Raw genomic sequence first — 22110 nt, forward strand, 5'->3', positions numbered from 1 at the left:
GACAAAGTCAAGGAGAAAACAGAATTAATGGGGGGTTGAATGGACTTGAGGAAAATATAATCTTTCACAACATAACTATTTTAGAAGTGCTTTGCATAAGAACATATGTATAACCTATATTGTATTGTCTGCCTTCTCAATGAAGGTGGGTTGGGAGGGAAGAAGGAGAGAATTTGGAATTCAAGGTTTTATAAACAAATGGTAAAAATTGTTTTTACATGCAACTGAAAAATAAGATATACAGGCAATGGGGTAAATCTATCTTGCCACAAAAGAAAATAAGGGGGAATGAGATAAGGGAAGGTGGTGATAGAAGGGAGGGCAAACGAGGGAAAGGTGTAATCAAAATGCATGCCATCTTGGAGTGAGGGGAATGGAGAGATAGGGAGAAAATTTGTAAATCAAAATCTTGTGTAAATGAATGTTCAAACATAAAAATAAATTAATTAATTAGAAAAAGTAAAAAAGGAGAAGAAGAAGAAAGGAGTAGATACTGGGGAGGGTACCTAGGGCAAGTGGGCCACTACTCAAAGAGGACAGAAAAAAGGCAGACCTTGTCAGTACTTATTTGCTGCCACTTTCTCTCTCAAGAAGAATATTAAAGATGGAGCAAGAGCAAGCATGGTTAAGAAGTCAATTAAGCCCACTGTAGCTTAGGAGATTAAAAAGATAACACCTAACCTCTTTTATGTGAGGTCATGTCTGCAGGATCTGACAATGTAATACTCACCATTACCTCCTCTGAGCCTGGATTTGGATATTTGCTCTCTCTAGTTCAACAAATATGCATAGGTAAACAGAAATTTGATTGTTGACAGTCTGTTACCCAAACAAGATGAGCTGGACAAAGTCCTTCCCTTCCCTTGCTTTTTCTATGCATGTTAGGAACAAGTTAGTTAAGAACTGATTTCAAAATAAATGTGTAAACTTTCCCTTCCTTGGTTGTTAAACTAATCAGAGTTAATGGAAAACTAATCCTGCTTGCCTACAAGGACAACCTGTTTATTGACTGGCCATTCCCACCCCTTGTTTTTTACCAATGATTATAAAAGTCTGCCATCTGAGTTTGTACTTCTGCGAGCTGTAAGACAATCTCTCAGGGCAATGGATCCTTGGGGACTCACCACAGCTGGCCTCCTGGCTTGTGTTCTTTTACTGATTTTCTTCTCTCTATGGAGCCAAGAATTCAAAAGGGGGAAATTGCCACCAGGTCCCACTCCTCTTCCTTTTATTGGCAACATTCTGCAATTGGATTTCAAAAACATCCCTGCATCATTGTCAAAGGTAAAGTGTCTGGATTTGGGGTTTGACTTGTGGAGGGTTACACAAGGTCTTCAAATGAATCATTGAATCAGGATTCATGGTGATTTAGAATCCTAGGCCATAGACAGTGTGAGGTAAGGGCTCTTTGGGTGATATCTCCATTAGCAATGAGGTCAGGCATGCAGTCTTTTGTCAAAACTTTGGTAGCAGAAGAAATTCAACAATGAGATCAAATCTTTATCTTTTGTAATGCATCATTCTGGACTCTGAATACAAAGACAAAAACAACCATTCAGTTAATGAGAACTTCTTCTGTATCAACCATGTGCCAGGTACTATGCCAGACACAGGAAAAAAACATGGTGAATAAAATAATCTCTCCTGAAAGATGATAGTACTTGTCCTGCATGATACAACAAATTCATAGATAAGTAAGTAGAAGGTAATGAGAGGACAGAAAAAGCACTTGTAATTTGGGAACCTCAAAACATTTTCAAGTAGGAAGCTGAGCTGGACCTTGAAGGAAGGAACAGATTCTGATTGGAAGAGAAGGTGGGAATGAATTACAAGCATGGAAGACAGTCTGGGCAAAAGTTGGGAGGGAATATAGCAAGGAAGTGAGTTTCACAAGAATTTAAAGTTGGGGATGGAGGGGGGTGAAACAAAATAAATCTGGATGCTTAAGTTAGAGGCAGCTATGAAGGCATTTAAGTACCTTGTTACTGCAGTAGTAGGAAGCCGCTGCTGATGTTTGAGTAGAGAAATGACATGGACAAAACTGTGCCACAGGAATATTTAGTTGTTAGTTGTGCAGATTATTGATTGAAAAACAGAAATACTAGAAGCAGGTGACTGAACTTGGAGGCCATTGAAAGAAGAGATGAAAATATCATTTATTAAGTAACTGCTATTATATAAGTATTGTGAAGATGACAGAGAGTAAGATGTTTCAGCTGGATATTGTTTGGAAAAGCTTGTTCTCTTTAGGGCAAATTAACAAAACTGAAGGGGGCTTTTTAGGGTAAGTATAAATAGAAGTCTATTTAATGTGTTTAAGAGTGATAATAAACCAAGATGTGTGGATCTTGGAGTTATCTCCATAGGGATTATGAGGTTACCAAGAATAACAGTGTAGAAAGAAGAGAGAAGATGGCCTAGGACAGAGCCATGGGGAAAAGTCATGCATTTCTGGTTCAATATGTACTATGATCCAGGAAAGGAGATGGATAAGGAGCAACGAGAGAGGTAAAAGTGTAGAGGGGAGCAAAACAAATGGGGAGAGAGGGAGAGAGAGAGGGGGGGGGCGGGCAGAGACAGAGACAGAGGTTAGAGAATCTGAGAAAGAAGAGAATATAAGAGAGAACAGGGTTGTCATCAGTGTCAAATGCTGTAAAGAGGTCTACAAGAATGTGGATTGAGATAAGGTCATCAGATTTGTCTCTTAAGAGACTAGTAGTAACCTTCTAGAGATCAGATGAAATTTGGTATTGATGACAGAATAAATGCTGCAAATATTTCAGAAATGAGAGGGGAGGCAATAAGAGTAGGTAGCTTTTCTTAGGAGACAGCAATCCCTTTTGCATTCTGTGTGATTTTTTTGCATGTCCTCCTATAAATCTTCCATGGGTCATCTAGCCAACATCAATGCTTGGCCCTTTTTTATAATCTCTTTGCACTAGATATATACCAATGGAGCACACAGGGAAACTGCCTGAGAAAAATTCTATGCCATATAGTGACATGGATTCCCAAGGAGCATACTAAAAGGAATGAGAATACTATTTCTTTGTGCCACAGCTTATGCCTTTGTATATCCAGAATTCATTGACAACATATGATCCCATGCATGCATATATATACACATCGACAAGGCACATTATGAGGTAGTTGTGGGGGTAAATTCCAACTTCCTGAAGTTTCACACTAAACCTCTTCCTATTTCTTGGCATCCTTTTCACAGCTGGCTGAAAAATATGGACCGATCTACACTCTTTATTTTGGAATGCAGCGTGTTGTGGTGCTACATGGATATAGCATTATGAAGGAAGCTCTAATTGATCAAGGAGATGCCTTTAACGACAGAGGAATTATTCCAGTGCTTGAAGATATACACAAAGGACGAGGCAAGTTTAGTATATTCAAAAGAGTCACTGAGAAGTGAAAAGGTATGGCAGAATATAACCAGAAAATGTGTTGTGCTGCTGTCAGTATCTAGGAAAAGACCTTCATTAGATAGATACCTAATACCTACTATGCTGCCTTGTATTTTGGTTTGAATTAAATAAAATTGAACTTAATCATTAAATTAAGCCCCAAAGCCCATGGCTACCAGGCACACTGGGCCCTCCATTACTTCCAGTGTTAGAATGATGAATGGCTTGTTGTTCTCCCTTGTCTAGGAGTTGTCTTTGGTCATGGAGAGAGGTGGAAACAACTCCGCAGATTTTCCCTCATGACTTTAAGGAACTTTGGGATGGGGAAGAGAAGCATTGAAGAGAGAATTCAAGAAGAAGCCCAATGCCTGGTGGTGGAGTTCAGGAAAACAAAGGGTTGGTTTTCCATTCTGTCTTCTTGGTCATGTGGTATACAACAGTTCACCCAGTCCCAGTACTAAATACTACTCACTTTGGGAGTCATTTTAAAAGTCTCTGTCTTGTCACATTGACCAACTATTCACTCTGCTGAGGCAGAGAACTCCAATCTCTCTTCTACACAGGTATTACAAGGTTATCTAGTTTCCATAAAAAGGGTAAAGGAAATTGTCCAAGAGAACAGCATTCACTAATCTTAGAGGAACTAAACACCATATCCAGGAATGGACAGAAGAGATGTCCATGTCTTAAATGATGGGAGACATTTCTGTTAAAGCTATTTTTTCCTCCTTTAGTAACTTTTCTCTGCATTAGGTCAGGCCACTGATCCCACCTTCATCCTTGGCTGTGCCCCGTGCAATGTGATCTGTTCTATCCTCTTCCATAATCGATTCAAGTACAATGATGAGAAATTCCTATATCTGATGAAGTTGTTAAATGAAAATTTTCAACTACTTAATTCACCATGGTCACAGGTAAGGCCAGAGAAGTCTTCTTATTCTGGGTCATTTGTTCTGTTTCAGCAACAGAACTGGAGTAGCATAAGCTTGCATCTCTTAGCATGGTCCCCAACACATATGAACATACAACACATATTCACATATCATACCCTCAAGGAAAATAACATCATGCAATATATTTGGTTACCAAATAAGATCAGCATAAATATTTTGTTCCCTATAGGCCTCTAAACTAGTTCTAGGTTATGCAAATATTTAAGTTGTATATAAAAATGTCTGATTGGGGCTTGGGATATCATAAATAGGATAGTGTTCACAGACATGGCCAAGTAAAATAATTATGAACAAAGAGCCTGCCCAGACCATGTTGGAGGGATTAGGGAGGACAGCTGCCCAAATTTAAGTGAACAAGTCATTTAGGCCAAAAGGTTACACTGATCCTGGGAGTGCTATGGCCTAGTCTCTATGGTGGATGTACCTGTAGGATCAAAGCCTTCTTTCACTGAAGCCACAACTATAGATCCTCATCCAGCAAAAATCACACTTTCTTTTCCCTTATCCATGTTTTGTTCCACATACAGTCTGGGATACAAACTCTAGATAAACCCTTCTCTAGTAGAATATAATAATTGTGAGAATGAGGCCTGCTTCATTGTCTGTATCATCATAGGCCAGCACATGACTTGGTTCATAGTGAGTACTGAATAAATGCTTAATAGATTTTATTAACTTAATGTGAGTTTAATTGAATTTTTTTGGATACCTTAGTGTCTCTAGCTTCTTTTTTAAATGTTGGCTTTTCCAAAGGAAGTAGATTTTGCTTACCTCAAATATCAGCTTCTATTGAACAAGGAAGTAATATTCTGATTTCTGGTCCCCTCAGTGTGCAGCACAGCACTGAATAAAGTGCTTTTGAGATATTTGCCAATGTATGCTTAGATCTGAGAGGACTTATAAAACTCTTGAGATTTGTTCAAGGTAGCTCACTTCTCCTAAGTGTCCAGGGATGTTAGTCCTCTGACTGCTGCTTTGATTGAGGGATCACAAAATCACAGAATTTAAGGAAAGAAAGGAATTTAATGAATAGAGATCTTGACTTAGCATCGGGAAGAATGAATCTGAAACTTATCTCAGACCCTTAATAGTTGTATGACTCTTAGACAGTCACTTCACTTCTCATTCTCAGTTTCCTTGTCTACAAAATATCAGGATAATAAAAGCAACTACCTACTTAAGTTGTTGTGAGACTCAAAGGAGCTAATATATGGAAATCACTTTGGTCACTTATATGGTGATATGTAAATGCTAGCTATTGCTATCATTATTATTACTGCAGAAAGGAGAAAACTAAGATATAAAAAAGTGACATGACTTACCTGAGGTCACTGTATGTGTCACAGGGCATGCATGCTGACCAAGGTCTTCTGACTTCAAATACAAAGGTCTTTCCATTTAATCATTCTCTGCTGAAGAACAAACAACCTCATCTTCACAAAACAGACATGAATTCATTGAGCAAGAAATATGAATCTTTAATATCTCTAATTCTTTTTATTTACATTGTGAGTTTCAGCACCATGGACAACCCAAGACTCCTTACTCTTGGCAAGGAGAGTGAGTGGTTATAAATTTATGAAAGGATGGCTTTAGTTTCCTTCTTCAATTTTCTAGGAGCCATTGACTACCTTGCTCTTCCCCCATCCCTCCTTCCCTTTTTATCTTACAACCACCAACACCTGAAGGCTGCAAATACCTTGGTTTGGGGCTACATAGATAAATAAACTAGGTTTTCCCAAGAGGTAGGAAATAGTGTCCTGTTTATCTGGCATTCTAGACCCTCCAAATCTTGCATCATCTAGACTCTTAAGCTTGATTCACATACTACTCCCCTTCACATCATTTATGACTGAGCCACATGGGAACATTTTCTGTCCCAGAGTCAAACCCTGCCTTTCTTTAACAGTGCAGCTTTTATTCCCCTGTCCCCTATTCCATGAGTGTCCTTCAGGTCCCTCTTTAACTTTTGAAATACTATGCACCAACTAAAGTCAAACTCAAATGCCACCTACTTAGTAGATACTATCTTGTTCTCAGCAATCAACAATGATCTTATGGTTCTGTAACACCCATAGGATTTTATTTGCATTCTTCTGATTCACCGATCATGTATTATTTATTTAAGAGTCATCTATGTGTATTTATCTTGCTGCCCTTCTAGAATATGAATTCCACATGTGCAGGGATTGTATTTTTAGAAACTTTTTTATCTCTCTGGACACTTAATATTTTGTTCTACATTGATTAAGTACTTTATAATTATTAATTGAATAAATTGACCCAAGTGAATTTATAATTGATTAGCACAGACTCATTTAGTGGAACTAAATGAGAAAGCTCAGTTTACAGTATACCTTCTCACTCAACCAAACACACACACAAAATGCTAAGGGCATACCCTAGCTTCTCTTGGAAACCTTTGGACACTGGTAAGAGCTTCTAGATACTTTGAAAGCCCAGGTCACCCCCATACTGGTACTAGATTCAATAGGAGGACTTCAGTAGAGGAAAAGTCAATTACTGCTTAACCCAAAACTGGCCATTCAGTTAATAACTTTAACAAAGTTATCAATTTTTTATGTAGCCAAAGTGGACAGGAAGTGATAGAAAGAGAAATTCATTTAACAGTCTATTGAACATAAAAAATATTTGGGAATCAACTTACCAACATGAACAATGGAACTGTTTGGACACGATAGTTACAAAGCTCCCTTTATGGAAATAAAAACTGACCTAAATAATTAAAGGAATCTCATTTGCTCATAGGTAAACTGAACTAACATAATTAGAATGGCAATCAAACTTCAATTCATTTACCTATGTAATGCCACACAAATACAAGGATTATTTGATAGTGCTAGAAAAAAATGATAGTAAAGTTCTTCTGGAAGACAAAATGTCAAGAATCTCAAGGGAAATCATGACAAAATGGGAGAATAGGGCTTAGCAGTACCTGATCCCCAAATGGTTTGTTACTAATTTAGAAATACAGAGGTAGGTCGGTGAAATAGATGAAGTATACTGCAATTTAAAAAAAAAAGCTACCCTGGTAGCCTAATGCTTGATATACAAAAAAAAAACACCAGCTACTGGGGCAGCAACTCACTATTTGATTTTTTAAGAACTGGAAAAGCTAGGAAAGATTCTGGCAAAAAGAAAAGCTAAGACCAACACTTCACAATGTATGCAAAGATTAGCTTCAAAATTATACACGACAGATATAAAAGGTCACATCACATGAATCATAGAGATACAAGGAAGAGAATGACTTTCAGATATGTAAATAGAGTATTAAAAGTGAATTTAAAGGATCACAGAAGATAAAGAGAGCAATTTTTTGTATAAAATTGAAAATTGTTGGCACAAACAAAATCAATGCAGCTACAATTAGAAGGAAAGCAGTTACCTGGTGGGAAAAGGTTGCAACAATTTTCCAAGGCAAAAATGTTAATGCAAAGATTTAAAAGGAATTGATTCAAATTAGTTGGAGCTATTCACCAAATGACAAATGGACAAAACTTACGATCAAGTATTTCACGAAGGAAAATGTCAAAGCTACCAACAACCATATCAAATAATTTTTATAAATCACTAATAATTGGAAAAGTGAAAGTAAAGCAAATCTCACTGTCATTTGGCAGAGATGACAAAGGATAAAGTGGGAAATATTGGTGGAGTCTCAGAACAACTGACACATTAGTATGATGGAGTTCTTCTGGAAAGCTATTTGGAACTGGGCCACAAAAGTCAGTAAATCACACGTCCTTTCAAAAAGGAATGTTTCTCTTAGTTTCAGCCCCTATAGACATCAGAGAGAAATGCAAAGGACTCATATTTACAAAAATACTCATATTACCTTTTTTGGTGTGGTACAAAACTGGAAACTGAGGGGCATACCCTTCAGTTTGGGAATGGTTGAAAAATTTTGTTACATTAATTTGATGGAATACTATTTTATCAAAATAAAGAAAGAAAGGAATTAGTTGAGAGAAGCTTGGGGAGTAGTACTATATAAACTGATGCAGCATAAAATGAGCAGAACTAGGAGATCTTTTTATACAATTACAACACATTGTAAAAACAAAGAAGTTTGAAAGACTGAATGATTCTGATCAATGCAATGACAACCACAGATTCCAGAGGACCCATAATGAGATATATTACTCTTTTTCGGACTGAGATGAAAGACTGAATATGCAGAATGAGACAAACATTTATGGACATGGGCAATGTGGGATTTTTGTTTTGCTAGGCTATTCATATTTATTACAATAATTTTAATAATTTTAAATTCTAGAGGCAGTAAGAGACAATGTTTGTTAATTGAAAAACAAAATTTAAAGACAGAAGTTGATTTTGCACTTTTTCTAAAGAGAACCTTTCTCTTCCTCTCACTTCAAGTGCTGAACTTCCCTGATGGTCAGAGGTTTCCTTTTTCTGAAGCTTCTATTTAATTCCCCCTCCCCTGAGTGCTACTCATTACCCCCACTAGAACTTGGCAGCATTGTGCTCTGCTAATGTCCCATCACTGGAGAAGAAAGAAGCATTGTCTTCTACCCAGGTTTCTCTCTCTGCTCCATACACATTTTAGTTAGAGAAATGAGATTGTTACTTCCTGACCTTCAGTGAGGCCAATGTCTTCTGACATCCCTAGTATCGCTGTATTTTACTGTGAAACTTATCTTGTCCAGTAAGTATAAAGTGTTTTTCTACTGATGACTGCTAGTAATTCCTATGTTTTTATATCCATTATCAAGTCTTTTCTTTTAAGGATGTGCCTTAAAAACCTTCTGTCACTTTACTGTACTTTAAAGATTGTCAAAAATGGACCTAAATGGTTTTCTTATAAAAGTGGAGAAGTCTTGATTTTTCCTTTCAAATGATACAAAACATACTTAAACAAAGGTAAATATCATATGTTGGAGGGACTATAGGAAAACAAGCATATTGACAAACCATCAATATAGTTGTGAATTGCCCAGGCTATCTGGAAAGCAATTTGTATTTATCACTCTCAAATTAGTAAATCATGTATGTTCTTTGAACCAGCAATACTATTATTTGCCCAATACCCAAAAATATCAAAAAAAGAAGAAAATATGCAAAATTTAAAGATATGAAAAACAATTTAAAGCAAGTCTTTTTTGAGGAGGTTGCAAAGTACCATAAACTAAGAGGATGCTCATTCAGTGGGATATAGCTGAAAAATTATGGTATTAAATGCAATTGATTTTCTACTATGTTTTTAAAAATGATGAAAGGGACAGCTTTATACTTTTATGAACTGAGGCCAAGCAAAGTGAGTGGAACTTCAGTTTTTTTAATAACAAAAACGTTGGAAAGACAAACACCACACAAAGCTAAAGTACTCTGATCAATGTAAGGACCCACAATGATTCCAGAGGAACCACGATGAAACATGGTGCCCTCCTTCTGCCAGAGAAGGAATGGACTTACTATGTGGAATATGACACACATTTCTAGCTATTGCCTAAGTGGGGATTGTTTTTGCTTGGCAACATATATGTTTCAAGGGTTTTGTTTTTTCTTTTATTTTCAATGTGTAGTGAAGATGAGAGAGAAAACACTTTTTGTTAATAAAATGAATGATCTTAAAAATAAATACAGTGCCATTGAATAGAACCAATAATTTATAAGTAGAGATATAAAGCTGTCTCTTTGTGAAAGTAAACTCACATGGCTTGTTTGGGTTGGGGGGGGGGTCCTAGCTCTACAACCTTTTACCAGCATTTAGAGTGTATCTTCCTGGAAAGCATAAAAGACTTGCTAGAAATGTGGAGGAAATTCAACGTTTCATTTTGGAAAAAGTGAAGGAGCATCAAAAGGCATTGGATCCCAACAACCCTCAAGACTACATTGACTGTTATCTGTCTAAGATGCAACAGGTAGGATGCATGGGGTAAGAAACTTGCTCATTAATCAAGGCTGATATTCTAAGGATTCTTACAGGCCAGTCTCTTCAAAGCACAGGAGGAAACATGAGAGAGCCTCGAGGTATCCACATACTCCACGGATTCCATTGGCTTTCTAGTAACTGGGCTTTTTTATTGATCTGACGCTGTCCTTTATCTGAACTCTATAAATGAAATTGTTGTAATGAGGGGGTGTGTGTCATGGGATTGTCTCTAAAGATTCACAGACTCAGAATTTCTCCAACCAAAGCAAAGGCATTCATTGAAAATTGTGCTCTCCTCTTACTAATAGGAACCAGAAAGTAGCAAGGCAAAAACAAAGATTTTTATAGAGCAGAAAGTACCACCAAACATCCTGGGTCTGATCCAAATATCCTGTATGTGGTTCAAGCCATGATCTCGTGATTACAAAAACATACACAATGGCCAAGTAAAAGTGTCCATGCAGTTACACATAATGCATCTGATAATGATATTATAATAAGAATCTTTACATCGTAATTCCAAAGAAAGGAAAATCTTTGCTATTACTGTGGGCAAGTCGCTTAACATCTAAATGTGAGAAAATGTATCCACTGGAGAAGGAAAAGCTAAGAAACCATGAAATGGGTTCATGAAGAATCAGGTATAACTGAAATGACTGAACAACACACAAAACCCTTCAAACGTTATAGAAATGCTAGCTATAACTACCATCCATTAAAGTTCTCAAAAGTAATTAATTTCAGGAAGAGGACAGTCTTTGTTATTCTCCACAGAAAAATTAAAAAGATACAAAAACTTCCCAGAAACCCACAAAAAAATTCAGAGAACAAATAAAGCATTTATAGTATCCCGTGTTCTCCCCTAATGATGAAAATTTACTCACTCATACTTGCCATCAGGACATCAGTCCAACATTCCAGTTAATCTTTAACTATCCCCTCGTCCTGTATACTTCTACTCAGACTGATGGAAGATGATAGGTGATGGTATGGATAGGGTACTGAGATGAAAATCAGAAAGATTTGTGTTCAAATATAGAATCAGACACTTTATAGCAGTAGATAAGTTGCTTAATATGTCTACTTCTATTTCTTCAACAGTAAAAATGGATACAATGGAGACAATGGATACAAATATTATCTGAGATAATATTTGTAAGGTACTTAGCACAGGGCCTGGAACATAGTAGGTGCTTGATAAATGGTGATTTTTTTCATTCCCTCACAGTCTAACTCAATGGATAAAACTACCTCTAGAAGGAACAATCACTTTGGGAGGGCTGAACAAGGCAATTATCTTTCCCATTGGATCTGAACTATCGAAATAACTCCTGCCAAAGGGGGTGGGGCTTATACCAGAGAAAAGTAGAAAGTAAGCATCGTTTTCCCCTCCCCCCAAACCTATCCTGGCAGTAAGCCTTAACCCTTTTTTTCTCTATTCACACCAAAACCACCCCTAGTTCAGTTCAATATCATCTCTTACACAGACATTAACAATTCTCTCCTAACAGCTCTCCAAATATCAAGCCTCTCATCCATTCTTCACAAAATCTGCAAAGTTAACATGTATAAAGTGCAAGACTCACTGCATCATTACCATGATCAGAAGGCTTCAGGGCTCCTAAGACAAAATGCAAATTCATCTGTTTGGGCTTCAAACCCCCCTCCCAATCTGGCTCCAGCCTCTCTTTCTAGCCTGGTTATGTATTTTCTCCCTCACACCTTCTATGTTCCAGGCAAACTGGCCTCCTTGTTGTTCTCTGTGCATAATATCCCATCTTTTTCCTCTTTGCCTTCATACAGTCTGACCCCCATTCCTGGAATATACTTGCTTGCTTTCCTCAACACTTAGCAGTCCTTCCACATTTAGCTGTTACCTCCTTCAAGTAGCCTTCTCTTATTCCTCCTGTTGTTAGTGTTACACCCTAAAATCTCTGCATATGTATCTTGTATACATCCCATGTGGACTTACCTGTAAATGTGTTGTGTTCATTCAGTAGAATGTGAACTCCTAGAATGTAGAAACTGTCTTATTTTTATCCTTTGCTTTGATATCCCAAATTCCTAGCACTCTGCCTGGCACATAAGAGATATTTCTTGTGTATGTCTTGGTTAAGTGATTTAATACACTGATAAAAATGTTAAAAGAGCAACAATTAAATACAGATCATAGAGATGTTTACTAGAAACTTTCTTCCAGATTAGTATCAACTCCTTTAACCCCCTTCCCTACATATATTGGCACTTCGCTCCTTTTGCTTCCATTTTTTGCCTTATTTCAGTGGCCCTGAAGCAATGGGAGGTTTTTAAAAAATAATGTTGAACTGACATATAAGTACGGAGCATTGAATTCATTGTTTTCCTTTTTTCATAAATTTATTTACCCTATGCTTGTATGGTTCAAAGATTCCCATGTCAAATACCTGACTCACTCTGAGTTTCTGTTTGGGAAATGCCTAAAATTTCTATAAGTCCATCTTATTTTTCATTATTACTATTATTATTATAGTATTTTATTTTTTCCGCAATTACATTTAAAAACAATTTATAGCACTCTTTTCAAAACTAAGTTACAAATTCTCTTCTTCCTCCTTCCTCATCCAGATCTCTCAGAAGGCAAGAAATTCAATACAAGTTATACACACATAGTCATGGAAAACACAATTCCATATTAGTCATATTAGAAAGAAAATATAGGCAAAATAAATTCAAGACAAATAAAGTTTTTAAAAGTGTACTTGAAGCTGTATCCAGTTATAATTAATTGTTTCTCTGAAGTCCATCTTCTTTTATCAAATATTTATTTCCTCACACACAATGAAGAAAAGACAAACAAAACCCTTGTTAACACATAAGCATGATCAAGAAAATAAATGTCCATATTGGCCATGTTCAAAAATATGTGTCTCATTCTCCATACTATTCCATCTAATCTGTTTCAGAAGGCATGTAGCATTCTTCATCATTGATGCTCTGCACTCAAAATTGAAATTGAACTGATACTAGTTCATTAATCTTTCCAAATTGCTCATTTTTATAATGTTGATGGCCATAAGTCCATCTGATTCCATGCATGATTAAGCTGAGAATGTCCAAGGCTGGAATTAAAGTCTTCATTAGGTAGTAAGTTCCCCATCTGTGTGAGTCTGAAGCTGAGGCTGGATGACAACATAAGAGAGATTTTTAAAAAGAATTTCTGAACAGTCACAGGTTGGCTGGCAGAAGTTCATGTTCCCTACAAATTTTTATATTCTCTCTTCTCCACCACAAAACATTTCTCTCAATGCCCCATTCAAAAATCTAAAATTTCTTCTTGTTTTTGTTGGTTTACAAAGCTGCTGTACCATTTTGTGGTGGAAAATCAGTATAAGGTATGATTTATAAAGTCACTAAGGTTTCAGTGAATTACTTGATCAGGTCCTCTAAACATTATACATATCAATGATAGTAAATAGAGAGCTTAAAGGGATCTAACTCTCTCCTTTTATCTATGAGGAAAGTGGAGCCAAGAGGAATTAAGTTACTTTTCCTTGGACAGATAAATACCTCTTAGCCTAGGATAAATTTACATCCAGATCTTCCCAATTCAAAGACTAGTGCTCTATCCACTATGCCATACTGTTTGAGGGGAAGAACGTTGCCTGGGAAGGGCAAACCTATTGGGGGACAGTGGAGTCAGAGGGCATTGGGAAGGTTCTAGTCTCTAAAAGTAGAGAAATGAAGGTGGGAAGGGATCCTAGGACAAACTTTATGTACTTCATATGATTACTAAACGCTTTCCCTGCTGTCTCACATTACTTCATATATTTTGTATCTCTCCTTTAGGAGAAAGATAATTCCCACTCTGAATTTGACTTGGAGAATCTATTAGTGACTGGATCAAACTTATTTACTGCAGGAACAGAAACCACCAGCAGCACTCTAAGATATGGCCTGCTGCTCATTCTGAAACATCCTGAGGTACAAGGTAAAGCACAAGATTAGTCATGCTTACAGAACAGACTTGCTTTCCAAGCCCTGTACCTTGCTCAGGAGCTGGCACCATCTCTTCACCTCTTGGATTTTCATTACTTCAGCACAGATAAGCAACAGGTCAGCCAGTGGCATATTTAAGAAAATATGGCACTTGGGCCAGATATAGTAGTTATTATGGTATGTGAAGGACTGTTTTTGGGAATTCAATCCATTTTAACAAACTTGTATAAAGCTCCCATCATGTGCCCTCAGCTCTATGTTTAGTATGCAATGACTCATATGAAACATCCCTTTCCTCAGATGACTTACATTATACCATGGCAGCTTCTGCTGCATCCAAAGAGGCAGAACCAGGAACCATGGATAGAAGTTGAAATTGACAACTGGAGGCTTCATGTAAGGAAAGATTTACCAACCATTCAAATTCTCCCCAAAGACAATTCAGCTGCTCTGGAGGTTCTCAAGCAAAGGCTGGATGACCATTTGTTCATTCCATTAGAAACAGGATTCCTGGAGGCAGAGCCAATATGGCAGCTGGAAAACAGGGACTTGCTTAAGTTCTCCCCCAAATCCCTTCAAACACCAGTAAAATGACTATAAACAAATGCTAGAGATTAGGAACCCACAAAATAATAGAGGGAAAAAAGTCTCCAGCCCAATATGGCTCCATTTTCACTGGGAAGTGTCTATCCCACTGTACTGGAAGCACAGTGCAGCCCAGCTTGGGCCACATCAGAACAGACCAGGCAGGGAGTAGACTGAGTAGCTCAGGCATCGGGTCCCAGAATCACTGAGCTGTGGCAGTTACTAGACTTCTCAACCCGCAAACTCCAAAGAAAATGGAGTGGGTCAGTGGGAAAATTGTTGAATATGGGTGAGAAAGGTGTGAGGTCTGGCCCTAGTGCCAGGAGCTGGGGGAAGCAGCAGGAGTAAGCTGCAGCAGCTGCTTCCAGAACCCCTGGCCCACACAGAGGGAGGAATCAAGCCCTGTATCAGAGCAGGAGGGTAGGGATTGAATGTCTGGTGCAGAGGCAGTGTTCTCTTGCTTTGCCCTGCTTGGATCTGGATCAAGGTCCTGGTTGGAAATTCTTGGGGGAGAAGGAGCAATGGTGTGGCAGAGCTTATAGTTACATGGCAGAAAATAGTGCTTCCACTCACAGAGCAGAGCAAAATCCAGGAGAAGAATATAACACCACCTCAGAATAGAAGTGGCTCTGAAAACAGCAGCACAAATCTCTGAAGTTTGGGATAAAGCACTCTCCAATCTGAAAGCAGTCATACCCTGACAAAAACCTCAAAAGTCAAGTAATTGGCTGGGAATATGAGCAAGCAGCATAAAAGGACTCAGACTATAGAATCATTTTGGAGTGATAAAGAAGATCAAAACATACAGCCAGAAGAAGACAATGAAGTCAAAGACGCTACATCAAAAGCCTCCAAAGAAAATATGAATTGGTCTCAAGGAATGGAAGAGCCAAAAGAAGATTTGGAAAATCAAAAAAAAAAAAGAACTAGAGGAAAAATTGGGAAGAGAAATGAGAGTGTTGCAAGAAAATCATGAAAAACAAGTCAATGACTTGCTAAAGGAGATACAAAAAATACTGAAGAAAACACCTTAAAAATAACCTAACCCAAATGGCAAAAGATATCCAAAAATCCAATGAGGAGAAGACTGCCTTATAAGACAGAATTAGCCAAATGGAAAAAGAGGTCCAAAAGACCAATGGAGAAAATACTACCTTAAAAATTAGAATGGAGCACGTGTAAACTTGTGACTTTATGACAATTCAAGAAATTATAAAACAGAACCAAAAGAATGAAAAAATGGAAGACAATGTGAAATACTTCATTGGAAAAACCACTGACCTGAGGAATAGATCCAGGAAAGATAATTTTAAAATTATTGGACTACCTCAAAGCCATGATCCAAAAAGACCTTAGAAATCACCTTTCAAGAAATTATCAAAACTTCCCTGATATTCTAGAGCCAGAGGGTAAATCAGAAATTGAAAGAATCCAGCAAATGCCTCTTAAAAAGATCCCATAAAATAAAATAAATAAATAAAACTCCTAGGAATATTGTAGCCAAATTCCAGAGTTCCCAGTTAAGGGGAAAATACTGCAAACAGCAACAAAGAAGAAATTTGAGTATTGTGGAAACACAATCAGGATAATACAAGGTCTAGCAGCTTCTACATTAAGGGACTGAAGGGCTTGGAATATGATATTCCATCGGTCAAAGGAGCTAGGATTACAACCAAGAATCACCTACCCAGCAAAACTGAGTATAATACTCCAGGGCAAAACATGGATTACCAATAAGATAGAGGACTTTCAAGCTTTCTCAATGAAAAGACCAGAGCTGAATAGATAATTTGACTTTCAAATACACGAATCAAGAGAACCATGAAAAAAGTAACTAGGAAAGAGAAATCATAAGGAAATTACTAAAATTCAATGGTTTTGTTTACATTGCTACATGGAAAGATGATATTTGTAACTCATGAAACCTTTCTCAGTATTAGGGTAGTTGAAGGGAATATACATCTATATAGACAGAGGGTGCAGGGTGAATTGAATATGAAAGGGTGATATCTAAAAAAAAATTAAGGGGTTACATAGGAATATATTGGGAGAAAGATAAAGGGAGAGAAGGAATGGGGTAAATTACCTCCCATAAAAGTACAAAGAAAAGCAGTTCTTTTGGAAGGGAAGAGGGGTCATTTGAAAGGGAATGAATGAATCTTGCTGTCACTGGATTTGACTTAAGGAGGGAATAACATATACACTCAATTGGGTATCTTACTGTACAGGAAAGTAGGGGAGAAAGGGATAATAAAGGAGGATGATAGAAGGGAGGGAAGATCGGGGGAGGAGGTAATCAAAAGCAAACACTTTTGAAAAACGACAGAATCAAGAGAGAAAAGTGAGTGAAGGGGGACAGGATAAGATGGAGGTAAACATAGTCTTTCACAACATGACTATTGTGGAAGTATTTTGCATAATCATACATGTGTGGCTTATGTTGAATTGCTTCCTTTCTCAAGGAGAGTGGATGGGGAGGGAAGAAGGAAGAGAATTTCTAAAGTTATAAAAAGAAATGCTCCAAAAAAGTTGTTTTTACATGCAACTAGGAAATAAGATATACAGCCAATGGAGTATAGAAATCTGTCTTGCCCTACAAAAATGTAAGGGGAAAGGGAACAATGGAGGAAGGAATGGGGTGACAGAAGGGAGAGCAGACTGGGAAGATGGGCAATCAGAATAAATGCCATCTTAAGGTGGGGGATGGTGGAAATTGGGAGAAAATTTGTAACAAAACATCTTGTGGAAATCAATGTTGAAAAATAAAAATATTAAATAGTTGAAAATAAATTTAAAAAATTAAAAGTAAAACAAATATATTTATTCAAAAATAAAAAGAAACAGGATTCCTGTTCAATTATGGAAGGTCCTAGGTGAAAAACAAGTCATTTCTCATGCTGAGAGTCCATGTCTCAGTAACTGAGGATATTGAGACAGAAGATGACATACATACCTGGTGAATGATTTAAATCAAGGAGGTAATATAATCACCAGCACAATGGAATTCAAATTAAGACATCTACTTCCTTTGACAATAATAGCTGGCCTAAACATAAAAGGTGTAAGGTTTCCATTTCACCTAACATATAATTTCATTTGATGACCTTTAAGAGAGATGCAGATATTATCTACATTTAACAAACCATAGGATAATTAATTTAGAGGTGTAGAGAACCTTAGAAGACAGATAATTTATTACCCACATTTTTCAGATGAGGAAAATGAGGCTTAGTTAGGTTTAACGACTTGTCTAAATTTATACAGATGGTATCTAAAAAGGAAAGCAAACACAGTTCTTCCTGACTCCTATCCACTAAGCCACAAAAAAAACCCCAGTGCTCCTCATCTACGAATTATCTTAGATCATGTGATCAGGCAAATACTCCACATAGTCTCTGTTTGGCATTCCCAGACCAGGAAGTTCAGTGTTTATTCCTGTTTTTGTCCTTGCAGCAAAAATTCATGAGGAAATTGATCGTGTGATTGGACATAATCGAGTTCCTTCCATAATGGACAAACAAGATATGCCTTATATGGATGCTGTGGTGCATGAAGTGCAGAGATTCATTGACCTCCTACCTATTAACCTGCCCCATGCAGTGAACCAAGACATCCAGTTCCAACAGTATTTCCTCCCAAAGGTCAGTAGTCACAGGCCCATGGGATCTAGCGTTAGAAGACAACTCAAATATCATCTGGTCCAGTGATCTCGTTTTAGACCTGAGAAAATCAAGTTCCATTGTCATGACCTCATAGGAAGTTACCCCTTAAGGAAGTTTTTTGGAATGTATAAGTTGTATTGTCTGTGGTGTTGAATGAAGAACGAGTGGAAAGTGTATACTTGTCTTGATTCTCCCTGCTTAAAATTCATCATGGCAACACTGAAAAGAAAATGTGCAGGCAAAATAACAGAGTAAGATTGCTCAAGAGAAATTTTTGTTTATGTCTTTTCCTTTTACTAGATACTGAAGTGGATTGTCCCATTGTGCAGATGGAGAAATTGAGTATCAGGTCAAATAACTTACTCAAGGACATTTTAAAATGTTGGACCTGAAACTAGAACCAAGGTCTTTACATTCTAAAATATTGATTTAGGCTGTTACTAAATAAACATTAATTGAATTAGATTAAAGTTTCCTAACAATGGCTCAGCAGAACTATTATACTTCAAAGAAAGCTGGGAGAATTCCACCTAATTTCACTCTTAATATACCCTTTTGAGTGCATTGTTCAGTTCAAATCATCAATGCTTTAGCAAGAACATACTATGTGAGAATTTCTGAGCCAAGTGCTGTTGACAAGAATCAAGAATAGAAGGGTATTGGACCAAAGAGGACATTGGTTTCTCCTGGAGGGAGCACAATTTGGAACCAGAAAAGTCAGCCCCAACTCTTATTTCTTTCCTTACCAGAGTGACTTCCTGCTGAAGAAACTCCCCCAGAAGGAAACCTGCTCTGCCCCTAGGGTCTTTAAGCATTGGCCCAGGCACTGAAAATTCACATATGCTGCCTTTCCAGAGTCTGGCAAGCAGCAGGTGTGGATGTGAAATATAGAGCAAGGAACTGGAATGGGGTGGAGATAGAGCACAAATTGCTCAGGGCCTTAGCCAAGGGTTCCTATAGGATGGAGTACCCGAAGGAATACTGGGAATTCTAAAATGCTGAAGTGAGCAAGCAGTGCCTTCTAGCCCCAGGACATGGGCATTTTAAAGGCACAAAGATTGAGGGAGCTTTGTGGATGGAGAACAGCAGCTGAACCAGCCAAGCAGGGCATGATGGGGACAATAATGGGGACATCAACTTGGAAAGCTAGACCGGAGCATATGATTATTCTTAATGGCTTGACCTTCCAGTCTATACCTTTCATAAAGAAGTGTGTATTTAGTAGTAGAGACAACAGGGAGCCACTGGACTGGCATAACAAGAATATTCATGATAGTAACTGACTTTCCCCTCGAATTTCTTCCCTCTAGGGCACAACAATCTTCCCCCTGCTCACCCCAGTCTTGAATGACAGCAAAGAGTTTCCCAACCCTGACCAGTTTGACCCCCAGCACTTCCTGGATATGAATGGGAAATTCAAAAAAAGTGACTACTTCATGCCTTTCTCCATTGGTAAAAAGAAACCCTTACCATCTCTATCTCTCACTCTAAAAGGAGAATCCTGTTTCTCCTCCCATCCTCCTCTGGCTTAGCCTCTTCCCAGGAGTTGTTCTAAGGAAATACTTCCCCATTGTGGTATATGACACACTGCTTTTCTAGTATTCCCATATCCTGGCTTCTCCTCAAACCCCTCAACAGACCAGCTGAGCCTCTTAGCTGGCTACCTGCTCCATTATTCAGGAGAAGTCTGACTCCATTGCAAGATCCAGTGGACAAGGGCTCACCATGGGAAGAATGGTATGAAAAGAGAATTCCTTCCTGTCCCTAGTCACCATTAATGGCTGAAATATAACTCACAACAAGAGTTCTCATTATTTCTGCACATCTGCATCCTTCTCTTTTGCTCTTTCACTCCACTATTATTGTGGTCCAATGAGTCTGTTTCACTTTGGCTGACACTATAATATTCCATGAAGATTTTAAAGCACATTTTTTGTTTCTTTCTAGGAAAACGGTCTTGTCTTGGAGAGGGCCTGGCAAGGATGGAGTTGTTTTTGTTCTTTACCACCATTCTACAGAACTTCTCCCTCAAATCTGTTGGAGATCCAAATGAATTTAGCATCAGGACCAATCGTTTTAGGTTCAGTCTTCCACCATATTACCAACTATGCTTTCTTCCTCGCTAAGGAAGAAGACCAAGTTGATTTGAAAAAATAGCCAGCTGGTTTCATCTTCTGTTTTTGACTAGAATCCCCTTGATGGAAAGAAATATTCCTTCCTCATGATTAAAGTTGGTCTGAATTTCCAGAGACAAGACAGTTTAGCAGAGTACCTTATATGTTCTTATGTAATAGAGGCTAGTTTATCGATATTCTGTGCACCCATCAGACTGGTGTCTCCAGGCATGCTCCAATTCACACCCTCAATTCCAGTGTTAGGGTATAGAGGAAGTTATGCAAAATATCCCCCTAGAAAACTCATATTAGTTTGCACTTTCCTTTTCAAATATAATTAAGGATAATCTTATTTTGTGTTGTACAGCATTTTTTTGTGAATTTGGGGTACATTGAACAGGGCTGTGTTGCAAATGAGTCCTGACATAAAAATGTGTGCCTGTGCCTCCATACATTGAGGATTCATGACTTCAGAAGCAGCATGATAATATAGAAGGAGCCCTGACTTTGAGGGGCAGAGGAACTGGAACCAGTCCTGCCTCTCATGCTAACAACTTATATGGCCTTGGACAAGTCACTTCCTATTTATCCTTGCATCTGATTCTTCCCCTCTGCAATGAATTGGTTGGATCACATGAGCTCAGATTTCCCTACTGACTCTCCATCTATGATATTTTGATCAGTGGATTGAATCAATCCACCCATCCATGCTTTAACAGACCATTTTCAAACATTATACTCAAAGGATAGTCATCCCCTGGTGACAGCCACACTATTGAGGGACTTCTCTGCTATTGGCTAGGATCATCACTAGGTGACTAGGTCATTGTCCATTGATGGCCCCATAACTTCCTAGTGTTGTAGCATCTTCTAGAATTTAGGTCTAACCACCCAAGATCACCTCCATACTACAACACAACACAATACATCAATCTGTCAAGAATCTATGATTTTGTTGGTAAAGTCCCAGAGAAGGTAAGAACTCAACTATAACTCAGCAGTTAATTTGAGAGAGTTGCCTGAAATTCTTATAAATTATGACACTTGCCTTTGGCCCCAAAGATTTAAAATGTTTTAAGCAGAATTAAAATGCATATTTTTCAGACTCCAAGTCCAGCATTCTATACATTAGAACACAATGAAATGGAGGTATTGTAAAAACAAACAATATCAATTTAAAAAATTAGAAAGACAGAAGGGGCAACTAGGTGGTGTAGTGGAGAGAAAGCTAGGCCTGGAGTCAGGAACACCTGAGTTCAAAGCCAGCCTCATACTAGCTGTGTGACCTCAGATGAGTCCTTTTCATTTCCTCATCTTAAAAAAAAATGAGCTGGAGAAGGGAAGGACAAACCATTCAAGTATCTTTGCAAAGAAAACCCCAAATAGGGTCATAAAGAGTCACAACAGAAACAACTGAACAACAAACAACAAATGAAAATGTTTTCTCATTTAAATAAAACAATATTAACCACAAGTAGCCAATTT

The 22110-nt window shown here is 37.8% G+C and overlaps 1 protein-coding gene across 1 annotated transcript; it reads left to right on the top strand.

Moving 5' to 3' along the window:
• Positions 1-1055: 1055 nt before the first annotated feature.
• Positions 1056-20977, top strand: LOC118828056 (cytochrome P450 2C23-like). The gene is made up of 9 exons (XM_036734439.1): positions 1056-1284; positions 3224-3386; positions 3663-3812; positions 4170-4330; positions 10102-10278; positions 14115-14256; positions 18303-18490; positions 19822-19963; positions 20459-20977. The coding sequence occupies exons 1-9, from the start codon at positions 1105-1107 to the stop codon at positions 20635-20637; spliced, it is 1482 nt and encodes a 493-aa protein (XP_036590334.1). The 5' UTR covers positions 1056-1104; the 3' UTR covers positions 20638-20977.
• The last annotated feature ends 1133 nt before the right edge of the window (positions 20978-22110 follow it).

Source organism: Trichosurus vulpecula, chromosome 8 (assembly GCF_011100635.1).
Source record: "Trichosurus vulpecula isolate mTriVul1 chromosome 8, mTriVul1.pri, whole genome shotgun sequence".
Classification (NCBI taxonomy): Eukaryota; Metazoa; Chordata; class Mammalia; order Diprotodontia; family Phalangeridae; genus Trichosurus; species Trichosurus vulpecula.